At 37.0% G+C, this 15,818-nt stretch overlaps 1 protein-coding gene across 11 annotated transcripts in view; it reads right to left on the reverse strand.

Annotated features, from left to right (window-relative positions):
* Positions 1-15,818, reverse strand: part of AKAP6 (A-kinase anchoring protein 6) — a 661,506-nt gene that overhangs the window by 55,028 nt on the left and 590,660 nt on the right. For all 11 annotated transcript variants that reach the window (XR_013162220.1, XM_077126982.1, XM_077126983.1 and 8 more), the window contains one exon: positions 14,373-14,597. Coding sequence is in view for 10 of the 11 variants with exons in the window: in XM_077126982.1 (XP_076983097.1) it covers positions 14,373-14,597 (225 nt within the window). In the remaining variant the exon portion in view is untranslated. The remainder of the gene's footprint in view (positions 1-14,372; positions 14,598-15,818) is intronic.

Below are 15,818 nucleotides of genomic sequence, written 5' to 3' on the forward strand. Positions count from 1 at the left end.
AATTGTTATTTATTACATTATTATATATTGAAATCTATTTACAACACCCACTGTGCTTTTTCGTCTCTTACTGATTGCATGGGAATCATTTCAAAGTAATTCTCAGGAAGAAAGTACAGTATGGATGAAAGCAATTTTCTTCTCTCGATTATCTGTCGTTTCTAGCTACCTGAACTCATCTTTGCTTTTAACTGATCTTGGGTATTCACTGCCCAGGCCAATGGCGTATCCAAGACATGCCTGAGGGAAGAAAGGAAGAATTCTATGTGACAAGGCATGGCATGATACACCCATTAGGTCAAATCCATGCAAGAAGGATCCATTATTAAAGCCACTCTGAAGAATGAAACAGTGTTAAGAAGGTAAGCAAAGGAATACAGGAGCCAGGAGGACCCAGGAGGAATTCCCATTGCACACAGCCGGCCTGTTTCATAGGAGAGAATGTTCACTGGATTAATTAGGACAATGACTTGCTTACCTGTGCTGTGTGGCATTTTTCTAGCTCTTTCACCCATACACAGTTGGCTACCTACTCTCCACCTCTCCCCTCTTTCAACCCCCTTTTTTTTCCTACTGACTAACTTACTCTATTTTTTATTTCCCACGAAGCCATTCCTAGAATTAGCTCAAAGCTCAGATGGTTATTTGAAAAGCCATAGATAGGATTTGAAGCTTTAAGGACATATTCCTGTTATTCTAGAATCCAACAGATGGGAAATGAATGGATTCAAGAACTCTGGGAATGCCACAAGAATGCAGGAAGAGAGTCAGGCTACAGGGAATAACACTACTAAAGAGGAGGAAACTGAAACCAGGGAGGGAAAATCAACATTGGAAAGACGCTTCTGTTTATTCATTTACTCCACCCTGACCTATAAGAGCTTTTTAAACTTCATATTCCTGATTTTATTTTCATAGGATCTCATATAAACAGTACATTTTCCTGTGCGTTTGGACCCCTGGGAACTCGCTTCTTTGTTCTTTCCATTGTGTCTGTGGCAGAAGCCCAGGGCAAGTCGGCTCCTTTTCACATTTACAGTATTCCCGGGTGTGCAGTAATACTAACCACACTCCCAGGGCCGTTTACAAGTTTAACTAATATATAACTGCAAAACACTCTTCAGCTCTTATATTAGGTAACAGAGAGATACTGACTAAATATTAGCCAACTGGTAAATTGCTATAATGACTATTTAGCTCAAAGCAATATTTCGGAACCTTGTGAAACAGAAATGTAATAACAAAGTTGCTTTTTAAACACTCCCCTAGCTAAAACAAAGTGGACATTCAGGAGAATTTTTCTAGAGCATTTTCTGGAGTGAAACTAAACGTTTTCTTCTCTTCTGAGGAGAGACGTTCCACCTCTCTGCTGCCTGCTCCAGCTAGCACACGGAGGCAGTCCTCTCAGCATCTCACCTAATTCTGGACAGCAAGACCAGACATAAGTCATCTGGGCAGTCATCAAGTCTGCTTGAGTTGAGCATCCGAGAGGCAGTTTCGATTGAAAAAAGAAATGCTGAACTTAGAGTCTGTCTTACCCTGGCAATAACTACTTGTGTGACGTCAAGCAAACCACAAACTTCTATGTGACCTCATTACTCCTCTAAAATGCACTAATTCCTGTAACCTCTAAAATCCTCTGGTATAAGACTGTTACATAATCTTTTTTCTATTTTGAGACAGAAAATAGTCATACGGTGGTCTGAGGTGGATTTTTTTTTAAATGATAATAAAACACAACTTTTAATCTCTCTCAAAGCAATCACAAGTTAGCTCTCATCTATTCGGATGAACTTCCAAGGGTAACAAAATATTAATGTCATCGTGCTTTTCCATTTTTATCTTCCTTTTTGCTGAACTAAACAATGGAATACTGTTTTAATTGAACAAGTGCGTTGTTGGAATCATTTATGTGAAAAACCACATGGGTCTCAGAGTCTGTTCATGTCTTTGTCATGTTTAGCCTCTTCAAAATTTAACTCCAAATATCTTCATGTGAGAATCACATGCCTGAGCAGTGCACACAAGATTGAAAATTTAACTTCCTCTCCTGCTTCCGTAAAGCTTTGAAGTCTGGTGCACCAATGTTTTGTTGAGAGCTAGGATGGCATGGTTGAATGAGCACTCACTGGCTTTCTTGCTGGTAGTTTTGGCTGACAGATAAAAGAGTGAATGGGTCTTGAAACATCTCTCCAATTCCTAAAAGTCATCCCTCCTGGTCATGACTAAAGGACAATAAAGAAGGACATTTTGAGAAAAGGAGCAGGTCTCGGGCAGAAGGAGGAACTTGGGCTACCTTCTATTTCTGTGTTTCTTAAAGGAGTTTCTGACACCAGAGCTGTCAATCTACTTTCATACTTATTCTCATGGTGTTAAATTCAAAAAGAAAGAAAAATCTCCTTGGGGAAGAACATGCAATATTCTAAATGTACAGGATATAAATTAGGATTTAATCAATGGTTTATAGTATCAGTGAAATTAAGACAGACAAGTTAGGCTATTTTTTTTTCCATATGGGAATAATGATTTATGCCTCTGCCCTATCTTAGAGAGGTTTGGGGAGGATTAATGAGCTAATGTCTGTAAAGCTCTTTAAGCTCCTCATATGGAAGGTGCAACATAAACACAAGGTAAAAAAAAATGATAGCTAACTATACTGAGTGGAGCTGCTGAGATTAAAGCCCCAAGAAATGAGGAGCTGTTGCTGGTCAGTTTGATAAATCTCTTAGTTTCAATGCCAGAGGAGCCTTGGTTTATTGTCATACATATTTTAATATAGTTAAAAATGCTATTAATAGTATCAATAAGCATTTCTACATTTCCTATTAATCATAGTATCCCTTGTGATGATATTTTTATTTCTATTCATCAAGTGAGATAGGTTTATTTATTTTATGGAGGAAAAACGGAGTTGCCGAAATTGCAGACATTAGTGATGGCCCACATGAAATCACTGGTTCAATGTTGTTAGAACATGGCCTGGATGGGGTCATGAACTGCCATCCCGGTGTTAGCTGTGTGGTACTGGGTGCATTTCACATCGGAAACTTGGTTTCTTCTTTTTTGGAATAAAAACATTGAACTAACTCAACGATCTCTGTTCCATCCAGTGAAAAAATTCCATGATCTGTGAAAATACTTCTTGAGTATCCAGTGACTATAAGACTGCTCTGACGGACATGCATAGCAAACATCAACTTCAAGATACTTTTAAGAAGTTTACAGTATATTTTGTTGCTAAGATACATACTTACATTTATTTGAATAATCACACAGAACAGCATAAGCATTTCTTCAATTGTTTGTCTTCAGGCATCCATACAGGCACATACTATTCTGCATCTCCCTTCACTAGGTTACTTTTAGCTTTCAATTTAGAGTCACCTGCTCTAAGAACGTCCTTGCCTTTCCCCATGAGAATATGCCCACTTGTCCCAGGAATGTCCTGTGTACTTCCATAGCACACTCTGTTAACTCCTATCAAAGCACATGTGACATTCTATTCTACTTGCCTATTTACTTGTCTCTATTCCCAGTTCATCTATGTGTTCCTTGGAAGGGGTGTGTGAATTGCCACAGGATCCCCAGTACTTAGCACACTGACTGGCACATGTGTTTGCTTAACAGAAAGGTGGTGAGTAAATAAAAAATATCTGTACCCTGATTCCCCAAATAATATTGAACTGCTTCCTCTTTCTAAGTACCAGACCCATCCATCCTTATACATATTCTATTACTTTCAGTGCTTGTGTTCGAGGATTCTCTTTCTTTCTAAATGGAAGTCTGGTCTGATGCAGAGGCAAGGGAAACAGTTCCAGGGAGAGAGCGGCTCATGGTGGGAGTGAAGTCTAAGAAAAGTAGGGCAGTTAAGAGGAGGTCCAGAGTATGGTGGCTGGGACTAGCTTTGGAGAACCAGAAGGACATAGAAAGCCTGAAAAAAAGAAGTCTGACATCATCTTTGTCATCTCCTTCCTCCTCCCTGCCAGACTTGGTTCTGAGCTCCCCCCCTTGTTTAATGATGACACCAAATACCAAATACTCAAACTCAAAACTTGGGTATTCCCTTTGCCTCTTTCCTCTTCCTCAGTCCCATCAGCAAAGCAGCACCCAAACCCTGTCAAGTCTAACTCTGAAACCTCTCTTAAATCCAGCCTCCTTCCTCCCACTGTAATGTCACTATTTCAGGCCCCCAGCGCTTACCACCAAAATTACAGAATAGACACCTCTTTTTGGAAGCTTTTACTCTCCACGCCAATGGACACACAGCTCTGTAAGTCCACTCTCCTGCTCAGGCACACTGAGGACACCCTTTGTGAATGAGCAAAGTGAGGGTTTCTTAGCCTGTTTTCAACCTCCCCTGATATTAGTCTTGCTGGCAATCCTATGCTTTAGTATCAGCAGGTAATTTGCCATTCCATGAATACAGTCTATATTTTCTCATGCCTCAATTTTAATAAAACTAAAGAAAATCTAGCTTTTCCAATTCCTCTCTGTCTGGGCCCAAGATATTTGTATAGGTGTCATTAATACATAGGCATCCGGTCCCAGATAACAAAAAAGTCCATCCTTAAGAATAAACAGATAAAGAAAAATCAACACATATCAAAAGACACTGTAGTTCAAAATGGGCCCAATCTGAGGACTCAAAGTAATAGGCTTCTTTCGAAATAGAATTAATGCAAGAAAAAGATGAAAATCTTAGAAAATTTCAAATCACTGTCTTAAAAATATGCACAAGGATATTGCATCCACGACACTCAGGGGTACACTTCCAAAGAAGGAACAAATTAAGTTCAGCAAAAAATTGCACAAAGATGGAAATTTTACTTTTACCTAAGTAAAAATTGCAGTGAAGACAATGGTAGAATAAGTTTGAGAATTTTAACAGAAGTAGCTGGATAAAGAAGTGAAAAATGATGAAAGAAAATATTTTTTTAGGTGAGGGAAATTTCCAGTAGATTCAATATACACAGAATATTGAACTTCAAAAGGAACGAAATAATCATAAGGAAAAGTGGTAATCAGAAGACAGTAGGTGAAGTTTTTCTGGTCTGAAGCTGGATTTACGCTTTCAAAATCAATTAAAACTCACCAAGTGTCAGGCAAAAGAAATGAACACAGACCAATGCCCAGTTATATACTAGTGGAAAAAAAATGTTACTACACAGGAACAAATATCAAAATTCTCCTTTACAACTATAAATACCAAACAAATCATTAGCAGTTTTGAAAGCAAAATATTATACCCCCTTCTTGAAAATTTTATAATCAGCCAACTGTGAAGTCAAGTAAAATACATTTTTAGACCAGCCAAAGGATTTGGGAAATACACTCTGAATGTGTGTTTCACATAAAAATTACAAGAAGAAATTTCAATAGCCAGTAATAAGAATATATTTCTTTTTTTAAATGATACATTATGGCATTACAAAGCTGAAGTTGGGCAATGAAACCAGTATTATGAAGAATTAACTTTGAGTTACTTTAAATATCCTTATAAAAGAGAATGCAAATGTCAAAGGAAATTCTTGAAGGTATGATAAAGAATATAATTATATTAATAGCAACAATAATAATAGTTAATAATTATACCCAAGATTATATTGACAAAAATGAAAGGAAAGCGTGGAGGCTACACTACAAAGTAAGCTCAATTTCTCATTTTAAAGGTGGTATCTATAAGATACTGATTTATTATTAATATTAGAAATAAAGGAAATAGATTCAAAAAACTTTCAGTTCACTAGAGTGAAAATGAAGAAAACAACATTCTATACAGCAAAAGATTTAATAAGACCACATTATAAGCTTTACATATTGCTAATACCCAGCACAGTGCCAGTCACATGGTAGATGCCCAATAAATATTTATTGAATGAATATGATGAGATGAAAGAAGATCAGCAATCTTAAGGAAAGAAATGTGAACAGGCTTAATACTATTTTTAAATACAGACTTTCAGATTTGGTTAAATGCAATGTATGAAAGACTCACCTAAAATAATATTATAACAAAAGGACAGGCTAGGATATACTATATCTTTAGACATATTTTGAAGGACAACAAGCCACCTGATAGGTGAGAAAGGAAGAAGGGTAGGCCTGTGATCGTAGAGTCTCTGATTTCTTTAGATTCAAATTCTCCATCTCTTTAGCGGATCTTTGTTTGTTTGCATGGGCAGCACCGGGATTCAAACCTGGGTCTCCAGCATGGTAGGTAAGATTTCTGTCTGCTGAGACACTGTGGCCCACCCCAGATCTTTGTTTTAACCAAGACTTTTCTGTCATCCCTTTTTTAACAGAGTTGTGTATTTGCTGTCCTCACTGCACTGTTCAGTCTGTTGGTTGATTTCTTTTTACTTTTAAAATGGCTCAACCAACCAAATCCCTGTTGACTTATAAAAAATTATTCATGTGATATGTAACACCATGTCGGCTGTCAGAAATTTGTTACTAGGAAGGCTTTTTCTTTTCCCATTTTAGATGAGCATCTCTATTAAAATTATAAAGATTTTATAATGTTAGAAAGGAAATGGGTACAAAGCTGGCTACTGTGGTGCCAAAGATGATAGCATTGTAAGTTTGGTTCAAAAGATGCCTTTGTCATTTGAAACATCATTTTAAAAGATTAAATATGAATCCTGCTATATAGTTTTGTGCCAAACTTAGATTTTTGTTTGGAGGAATTAAATGATACTGATAGCTGAAAAAATTTTCCAATGGGAAAAAATTACTATTACAGAAACAAAGAATGCAAGAATTGAAAAGATTATTCAATTTGAAAACCTAAATTTATAAACAAAGAACATTAGGCAAAGAGAAGAGAAAGCATTTGCTTGACATTGCGCAGCTGAAAATCTTAGATCATAATGTTGCCAACTAATAAAATCTAGTGAAGGTTGTCAATAAATACTATTAATTAGCTAATTAAAAAAGAACGATATGGTAGCAAAGTTATGATAGATGGTTGATAATTCAATATGGACATTACAAAAGGGAATTCTGTTTCTCTCTTTAAATGAGGGTCTAATTGCAGGCGTATGTTTTAAAATAGATCAATAACCTGGGAAAAATACAAAGCTGTAAATGCAGTGTTTACAAAAGAAGGTTAGGGATGCAGATGGTGGGGAAGAAAATGCACACCAAATAACTGTCTGGCCCACATTGCTCAAAAGCTGAAAACAGCCCTAATATGGAGACCTATCCTTGATAATCTGGGAGCTGGCGTTTTGCATCCCAAAGGTGCTGTCCCTTCCACAGTTCATAGGACAAACTCAGTAAGTGATTAACTACCTCCTTTTCCTAGTCTTGGGAGGAAAGAAAAATTCTGTTGCCATTTTACCGAAGGGGTAACTAGATCAGTGATTCAACTAATAATTCAGTTCCTATAGACCATACAACTCTCCTAAGAATAGCTGCAACCCCAGGGAATATGTCTCATCTATTTACTATAACCCTGATATATTAAATATAAATGCTTTTAAAATGACGGTTACATGCTATAGAAATTATGATGCTGATAGCTAAAACTTATTGAGCTCTTACTATGTGCAGGCCCCATTTTAAGCAGTTTGCATCTATTACCTTAGTAACACACATACACACTTTATAAGGTAAGTACTATTATTCCCATTTTTTTGACGAGAAAATTGAGGCTTTAAGGAAGATCATATATAAGAAAAAATATTGAGCCAGGATAAACTCAGGCATCTTGAATCCACACTTAAAACTCTATACTACAGTGGGCCAAATTCAATGTTCTTCTTATACCTACTTAAGCAGAAAGCTAAGGGTCATCTTTGTCATTCCGTTCTCCCAGTTTCTTCCTTATTTCAGTCTATTAATAGAGAAAATAACATTTAAGAAATACTAAGAGAGTCAATTAAAAATAGAAATATTCAGCACTCTGGTTTCACAGCACAACTGTTGTCCTGTCTGGTTTTCAAGTTGGCAATGGAGTAAGGATGGGTGAGATCTCTTCCTCATCTTTTTAGATTAACATGGCAGTCCTTACTTCCACGAATCTGATTTATCTGATAGCAATAATGCAAATGATCCAAATGAAATGAGCACTTGACAGTATTTTTGCATCCTCAAATCAGGGGCAGAACCCCACTTAATAGGAAACATTAGGCATCTTGTAATAAAAAGTGTGATCTAGAAAGAACTGATCCTTTGTTGACCCATTTTAAGTTACTTCAGAAGGCTGTGCTGGGACTGCTGGTAAAGTTTCCTGAGTCTTCCCACCACCCTTAGACAGTACTGTGAATAACATTCAGTTAAATCTATCTTTGCATTTCAACCTTAGCCTAGGCAGTTTTCTCAAGAAGGCAGTTCTGGATTGTATCCAATTACTTAAAATTACATCCAAAGAAGTGTTAGGTGATGGATTTTTTATACACGGTGGGGGAAGAGGATCTGATAAAAGCTGAATTCAGTGTTTTCTTTTGATGAACATACATGGTTAATATAATAAATTTTTAAAAATGTTTCCAAGACATATAGGAAGGATTAAATGCTGCCTGACTACTGCTGATTTTGAAAGCAGTTTGCATGCTTTTGTTACGGCCAGAGTGAATTACTGTAATTCTTTGTTTGCAGCTTTGCCAATAGCATCATTACAAATTTGTAATGGCTCCAGGACACAGCAGCAGGGATGATCCTGGCACCTGTAGGAACCATGTTCTCTTTCCTCATATCTCAAAACTTCCAAAATATTCTACGTGTTTCAATCTAATCGCCTTAAATGTGGTTTTGGGAGGTCACAGGAAGCAGGATTATTTATGGTGCCATTTGAGATTGGTTATAGTGGACATGGGAAATTCCCCTTAAAATGCCTTGGCTGATGGGTCTTTCTTTTATTTCAGGAAATTATGCATTGGGATCTTGGTAAATATTTCTTAAAGCATTTGAATTATGTCTCTTTTATTTATCTTTATTTTGTAGAAGTACATTAGGAATATCATGATGATATTCCTTTCCAAAGTACTTACTTGGTAATAATGTCCATTTTGTAGCTAATTTGAAATTCTTTTAAAGGCCCTACTTTATACATTATATTTTCCAAGATTTAAACCATGGTCTTGTTGATTTCCTCCAGCAGCCTATCAAGTATAACAAAAATGGGATGAGGAACAACAGAAGAAGCTACCAGTTTCCTGCATGCCTTTTTCTTTTCATAAAGAGGACTTGACCAGGGGTCTGGAGAGTCTACATGTGGGTGGCAGATTCTGGAACAGACTGTGTAGGTTGACTATTGACTCTATCACTTACTAACTGTGGGAACTTGAGTAAGTCACTTCAATTTCCCGCAACAATCAGTTTTCTCATCTATAGATAGGGAGGGGGTAATAACCCCACCTGCCTCAGGACTGTGATGAGAATTAAATGAATGCATATAAGTAAAGCATTTAGAAACTTGTTGTGACAATTATTAGACCTTTGTGCTCCTCCTAATGCAATCCCAGAATGGCCTCTTTTCCTTAAAAGGGGATTAAAACAGGGGCCACTCAGATGTCTATGATAATTTTTATAATCTAGACTAGTTTTATAATCAGACTAGTTTGGCTACAGACACACTTTGCATTTGCATATTGTCTGTGGCAGCATTTGGGCTACAAAGGCAGAGTTCAGTGACTATGGCAGAGACCATATTATTATCTGATCCTTTACAGATAGCATTTACCAACCCCTGGTTTAGAGTAAAACAAAGTTTCAGAGTTTAATTTGAAGGGTCAGTGAATTGCAGGATGGGAAGAACGGTGGAATTTGAACCCAAAGACTATGGCTTTAGTTCTTACTCTAACACCGGTTGCTGGATGGATCCAAACAAGTCACGCTCGCTGCATCTCACTCAAGTTCTTCATTCACAAAAATAGACACACACAGAAAGTGATGACAATTTTCCACTTTCATAATTAATGTGAGGTTTAAGGATAACAACATGAACAGATTGTGTGGTCAAATTTAAATTGCCAAGTAAATTTGGGGTACCAATCATTGAAGAAGTTACCAAATCTATTGCATTCATTCATCTTTCTGGTGTCAGAGCCTTGTAGCAGGTCCAAATCTGCCCACCTGAGACTGTTTCTGAACCAAGGTTAGTGTGATGGCCTCCTTTTTGGTGATGGATCATTTCTCCCCAGAGTCTTTAGAATTATGAATTTGGTTACAGATACAGGGAACATATGATTAAGTAATTATTTTCTTTTCTCTCTGAAGGGTCATCATTAAAAAGTAGTGCCTCTCAGTCCAGTTCCAGAGAGCCTTGGGCTAGCTGGAATCTCCTAAATTCCCTAATGTGCTTTCCCACATTCTGTTGTCAGTGTGTTCATTCCTTGCTAATTTTGCTTTTCTGTCCCAAGACTCTTAAGTTCACACCTTCATGTTTCTGCCCCTTGCTGGGCTGTCCCTGTTTTTCTCTTGGGCAGAATTTTCCTTTGTGTCTAATATCACACTTAGCATACTTGCCACTTTAAAAAGAAAGAAAACATTCTACAATTGCTTTTATATTTTGTTTTCTGAAAACTTAAGATCCAGAGCCCTTCTCTTATTCCCAACCAAGCCATGAGAAGGAACACTGTTTTGTCTACACAGTGATGGGTTTTCCTTTTTATATGCAGCTTCTTCCCTCTCAGTTCACCTGGGTAGCTCAGTGTGGCATACTACAGGTGTCACATGAAATGATTTGGTTCCTTTAAAAGGATGAGATTTTAGAGACCAGAGAATCATTAAGCTAAGCACTGTGGATAAAGCCTGTCCACTTCTGTGTGACCGATGACAGCAGGAGATATTTGGGAACCCAGAAGAAGAGGCAGAACACGGTGAAGGGTGTCCATTCCTAAAGGCTCCCTTACCTTGCCTATCTAACTGCTTTGGCATTTTAGGTAGAGGGTATCGTTTTGAATTTGTGGTAAGTAAAAAGCTTTAGTCCATATATGCTTACTACCAATAATCTCTTTTTTTTCACATGGACAGGCACCAGGAATCGAATCCAAGTCTCCAGCATGACAGGCGAGAACTTTGCCTGCTGAGTCACCATGGCCTGCCCCCAATAATCTTTTGATTAGCTATAAACATATTATATTATTATTATATTATAAACATCGGTTTCATTCTTCCAATGAGTGTAGTAATACACAGAACCTTTGATAAACATACACTAAGCACTAAAGAGTAAACATTTCAGAAATATTTAAAACTCTGGCTAGGAGAGACATTCATTCTCTAACAGGCATACCTGTTAAAAAACAAAAACAAAAAAGGTGCTATTATGCTAGATCTTTTTAACTTATCTGATCAAACTCCTCAAGGCCAATACTTTAGAAGGGAATAGAGTTTCAGGTCATGAAGAAAAAAAATCATCCGGGCTCCATAATCTCAAAAATTTGAGAAGTTTCAATTTAGAAGATGATACACATTTACACTAATAGAGTTGAAAAATGCAAAGCAAGAATAAAAATATTTTCACGCTCCAAGATCATCAATAGTTAAACCTATTTGCTGTTCTGGCCAAATTGCTGAAGAGAGTGACAGATAAATCCACCATAAAGAAACAATGAAATATAGTTCTGTCCTGTTCTTCTCTTTGCATCTCCTGACATAAATATCAATAAATGTCAATTTTCTGTAGTTGTTCAGAGAATAAGGTTTAGAGTCAGACAGCCCTGGATTTAAATTCCAGTTCTACCACTCATTATAGGTGACCAAAGACACATAAAATTTCAACTCCTGTGTCTCCATTTTCCTATCTGCAAAATCAGGACACACACTGATTTATAGATTTGCTATTAGGGTTAAGTAAGATATGAGTGTGTATATGCTCAAAATGGAATATTATGTAGCTGTCAACTATATGAATTTAACACACTCAATAATATAAATGAATCTTGGCATTAGAGTACTAAATGAAGAAAAGGAAGTCCTAAAAATAATATGCAGCATGACTACCTTTTTAAAAAAGTTAAGAACTTTCTTATAAAAAGAAACCAAGGAAATAATGAATATGGATCATGATTATGATTTCAGGGTCACAGTTTCCTTAGAGGAGGGAAACGGGATAGAATGAGGGGGGAACCATGTGGATAGGTGTAGGTGATTGTCAAGGTCTAGCCTTTTGTTTAGGGTAGGAGAATTCCTGTGCTTATTAAATCATTTTAAAAATAGCTAGATAAATGAGCAAGAGTAGGGAATAAGAGGACTTGGTTTAATGAATAGTGATACTGACAACAAAAATGCTGCATGAAAAAATACATGCATTTTTTTATATGTATATAAATACATGGAGAGAAATATATATCTAAAGAAGAGAAATAAAATAGTGAAAAGCATGTGATGGTCTTTATGGTATTTTTGAAATGAAAACTCTATGATTATTTTCATGCTCTAAGATCCACTTGGTAAATAATGAATTAAGTGTAGCTCCCTTCGTGGCTAGAAAGTGTTAGTGCAATTTTAGCAAATGACTAGGAATCTTAGGAATCATTTAATGATTTGGAATGTAGAGACTGTCTCTAGTTCTCTCTGTCCCTCTCTTTCTATCTCTCTGTGTCTCTGCTGCTCACTCTCTCTCTCTCTTCCCCCTTTTAAACTTGCTGCTAGGACCTAGCTGAAAATGATGTTGATGTCACTGTAAGAAGCTAAAGCATAAAACTAATGTCCATTGGAAGCAATAGGAAAATTAAAGCAAAACTGTTCATGCTTCTATCTATAACAACAGCAAATGTTAAAGAAGAAAAGTGGTGTCAAATATCTGTGTATGAGCTAGGTAAGTAGTTTGAAAAAAAATTATAATAACAGACTTTTCAATTATATTATGTAAGCCCTAATGTGCTTATTATAATATTAAGAAATTTCTACCCCTTAGGAATGTACCACTGAAAAAAGTGGAAATAATAAGTGATTTCCACATGTTAACTTTTACCCTGCAAGATAAATACTATTGCCCTCCCATTTTATAGAGGAAGAAATCAGGAGACCAAGGGATTGTACAATAAACATGACTAAGGTCACCCAGCTGGGCTGGGATCTGTTCTACTTCCAAAGCTGTTGCCTTTAACTACTTCACTAAAGCCACAATGAGGACACAGTAGAGAAAAACATATATTTCATAACATCCAGCCAACTAATTGTCAGGATATTTTGTAAGGGACATGTTCAGTTCCAGTAGCACAGAGGCAAACCTGGGGGTTGGGGGGAGGGACAAATAGAAATGAAATAGCAAATCATCTGGATATTAGATTTTAAAGAGCAAAACCCATTTGCCTTGGCAAGAGATTTCCATCTAAATTCCAGTTTGCTTTGTCAATTCACTGGTAGAAGAGATTTTCAACGAAAATAATTTGTAGGTGTGTGGTGTAGACTGTTGAGAAGTTGTTTTTACCTTGAAGGCAGCTTTCTCTCTGGTTATGCAGGTGAGCCTGCCCATTTGGCAGAGGGAAAGTGAACTACATGTGACTAAATTCTCTGCTAGATTGCTGGATAATTGTAAGGCAGAAGGGGATGGGATGATAAAGCCCGGACCTAGAAGGCCTTGAGAAGAAGTAGTTGCTTGATCCCAAACAGGTACTTCCATTCTTCATTTTCCTCTTTCTCCTCTTCAAGACCTATCATGCCAGTTTTCTTGCCACCATTTATATATTCCATAACCCAAAAGTCTCATATAGGCTGATTACTGGTCAGAACTCAAACAGTCACTGCTTTTATGGGAGGGTTTAAGCAGTAGGGAATAGCTTGGGCAGTAAGGAAAATCATGTCAATTTAAACTATTTTTAAATAGATATTGTATAAACAATGGGAACGAGGTGGGGAAAATCTTTTTTCATGGAGGTACATTGAACACGTTTACAGCTACGTTGTTGACGCTGGCATGATTCTAAAATAGAATATGCCTGTAATGTAGGGACCGTTTTTATTTTATCTTTTCCTCCCATAAATAGTTGCCTCTTTCTTATGTAAAAATTGTTTCCTTTTGTTAACATTAATCACCTTCAATTAAATCATGTGCTTTTATTATCAATTTTTAGAAGTATTTTTAGCCAAGTTACAGAGCACTTAGGTCTGTCAAAGTCCTCAGGAATTTTAGTGTTTGCTGGTCTGTTGTTAATTTATCAGTGCCTCCCTCAACAGGCACCAAACACATGAGCAGCAGAGATCTGCCCTATACAATGTGTATTTGATATGCTTAATGTTCAGCTTTATACACGCACAAGCGTTGGCATATAAGAACTGTAGAGAGTGTCTGTAAATTCAAGGAAACATTTAAGTGCACAGTGATACATAGATACATGGGTATAATACTTTATGTACTTGATAAATATTTCATCCCTGCCATAAAGAAAGCTTTTTATCAACTATGATTGTTTTTTTATTACCTTAAAGTATTGCAGTTGTTTCTCAGCATTCATTGTTCCTTCCTTTTCTTGTCTCAGGCAGGAATTGAAGATGAAAAGCTCTGTGTCTCTCAGCCACCCTTTCAGTTCTTTGATCCTGACCTCCAGCTGCCTTACAAGGCTTCCGCTTTCAGGAGAGAGCAGGTCACGTGGACTTGACCCACTGTGCCCTGCTATTGTGTCCTGGATCTTCTCTCCTAGGGTTTTCTAATGCATCAGATTAAACACACACACACAGAACAACAACAACAACAAAACAAAAACAAAGGTTAGTTTAGGTACCAAAAACACACCACAGTTTGACTGGTAACAAGAGGCAGCTGGAAGGCAACCAGCAGTCCTTGCCACCTTGTCACTGATTTTCAGTCCAGATTAGCTGTTGCCTCTTTTGGGATTCAAATTCCAGGACCGTGTGTTGTTCTGAGTACCACTGAGGGCAGAAGAAGACCTTATCCGACTTTCTTTTCATGGAAAGGAGATAGAGCCCAAAAGTTCACCCCTGGTTAACTGATAAAATTTCATCTGAATTCTCATTACAGGAGTTTACATGAATACAAATTTCAGGAGTCAGAAGTTAGTTTAATCGATACACCAAAGAGACTACGAATAGATCATACATGGAGAATTAAATTCCTTTTTGTTATGTGAAGTGTAATCCCCCAAACTCTCTGACTGAGAGATTTTGAGAAGGGGTAGGCTCCGTGATGCTATTGTTGATTTTACCTGACTCAGAAATTGTTCGGTCCTCAATTTTTCCCATTTTGCATTTATGGATGCTAGACTTTCTTATATATGTGCTATATATGGACTCCATCTACCATGGTAGAAATCTACTTAGATTAACCACTATGACATGAAGTAGGGGCAGGAGGGCTGGGTATTTTTTCTGTTGTTCTTGTTGTTTTTTGAAAACACTCTCTTTGGAGAAACGATTAGTTTTAATCTATGATGATGGCTTAAACCTACACAAATAAGCGCTAAAACAGAGATTAAATTAAGACAACAAACATTCATCTGTTGTGTAGTGTTCTGTAAATAGTATCTTTAGGAGATCATAATAGAAAAAAATTAAAAAAGCCCTTCCTGGCAACATCCTTATATTTTCATGGTACAAATATTGATAATTCGAAGACCCTCAGTGGAATCCAGATCTAGCTATTGTTTTCATGCTGTAACAAAAGTAGCAGCAGGAGGTGAAATCAATGCCCTTGGAGGGTAGGGTCACAAAAAAGAATTTATTGCCACTTTTTTGTTCTGGAACAGTTTGCAATCATAAATTCTTCATAAACAGAATACTTCAGAGAATGGTCCGTCTTCATAAATATACGACAGAGGACATCAATTTCATTTAATTCACAATTTGTGTCAGCACAGCAGATGCCAATGCCTGCCTTGATAGGGTTGTTTAATATGCAATTGAGACAGAGT

Source organism: Tamandua tetradactyla, chromosome 14 (genome assembly GCF_023851605.1).
Source record: "Tamandua tetradactyla isolate mTamTet1 chromosome 14, mTamTet1.pri, whole genome shotgun sequence".
Taxonomy (NCBI): Eukaryota; Metazoa; Chordata; class Mammalia; order Pilosa; family Myrmecophagidae; genus Tamandua; species Tamandua tetradactyla.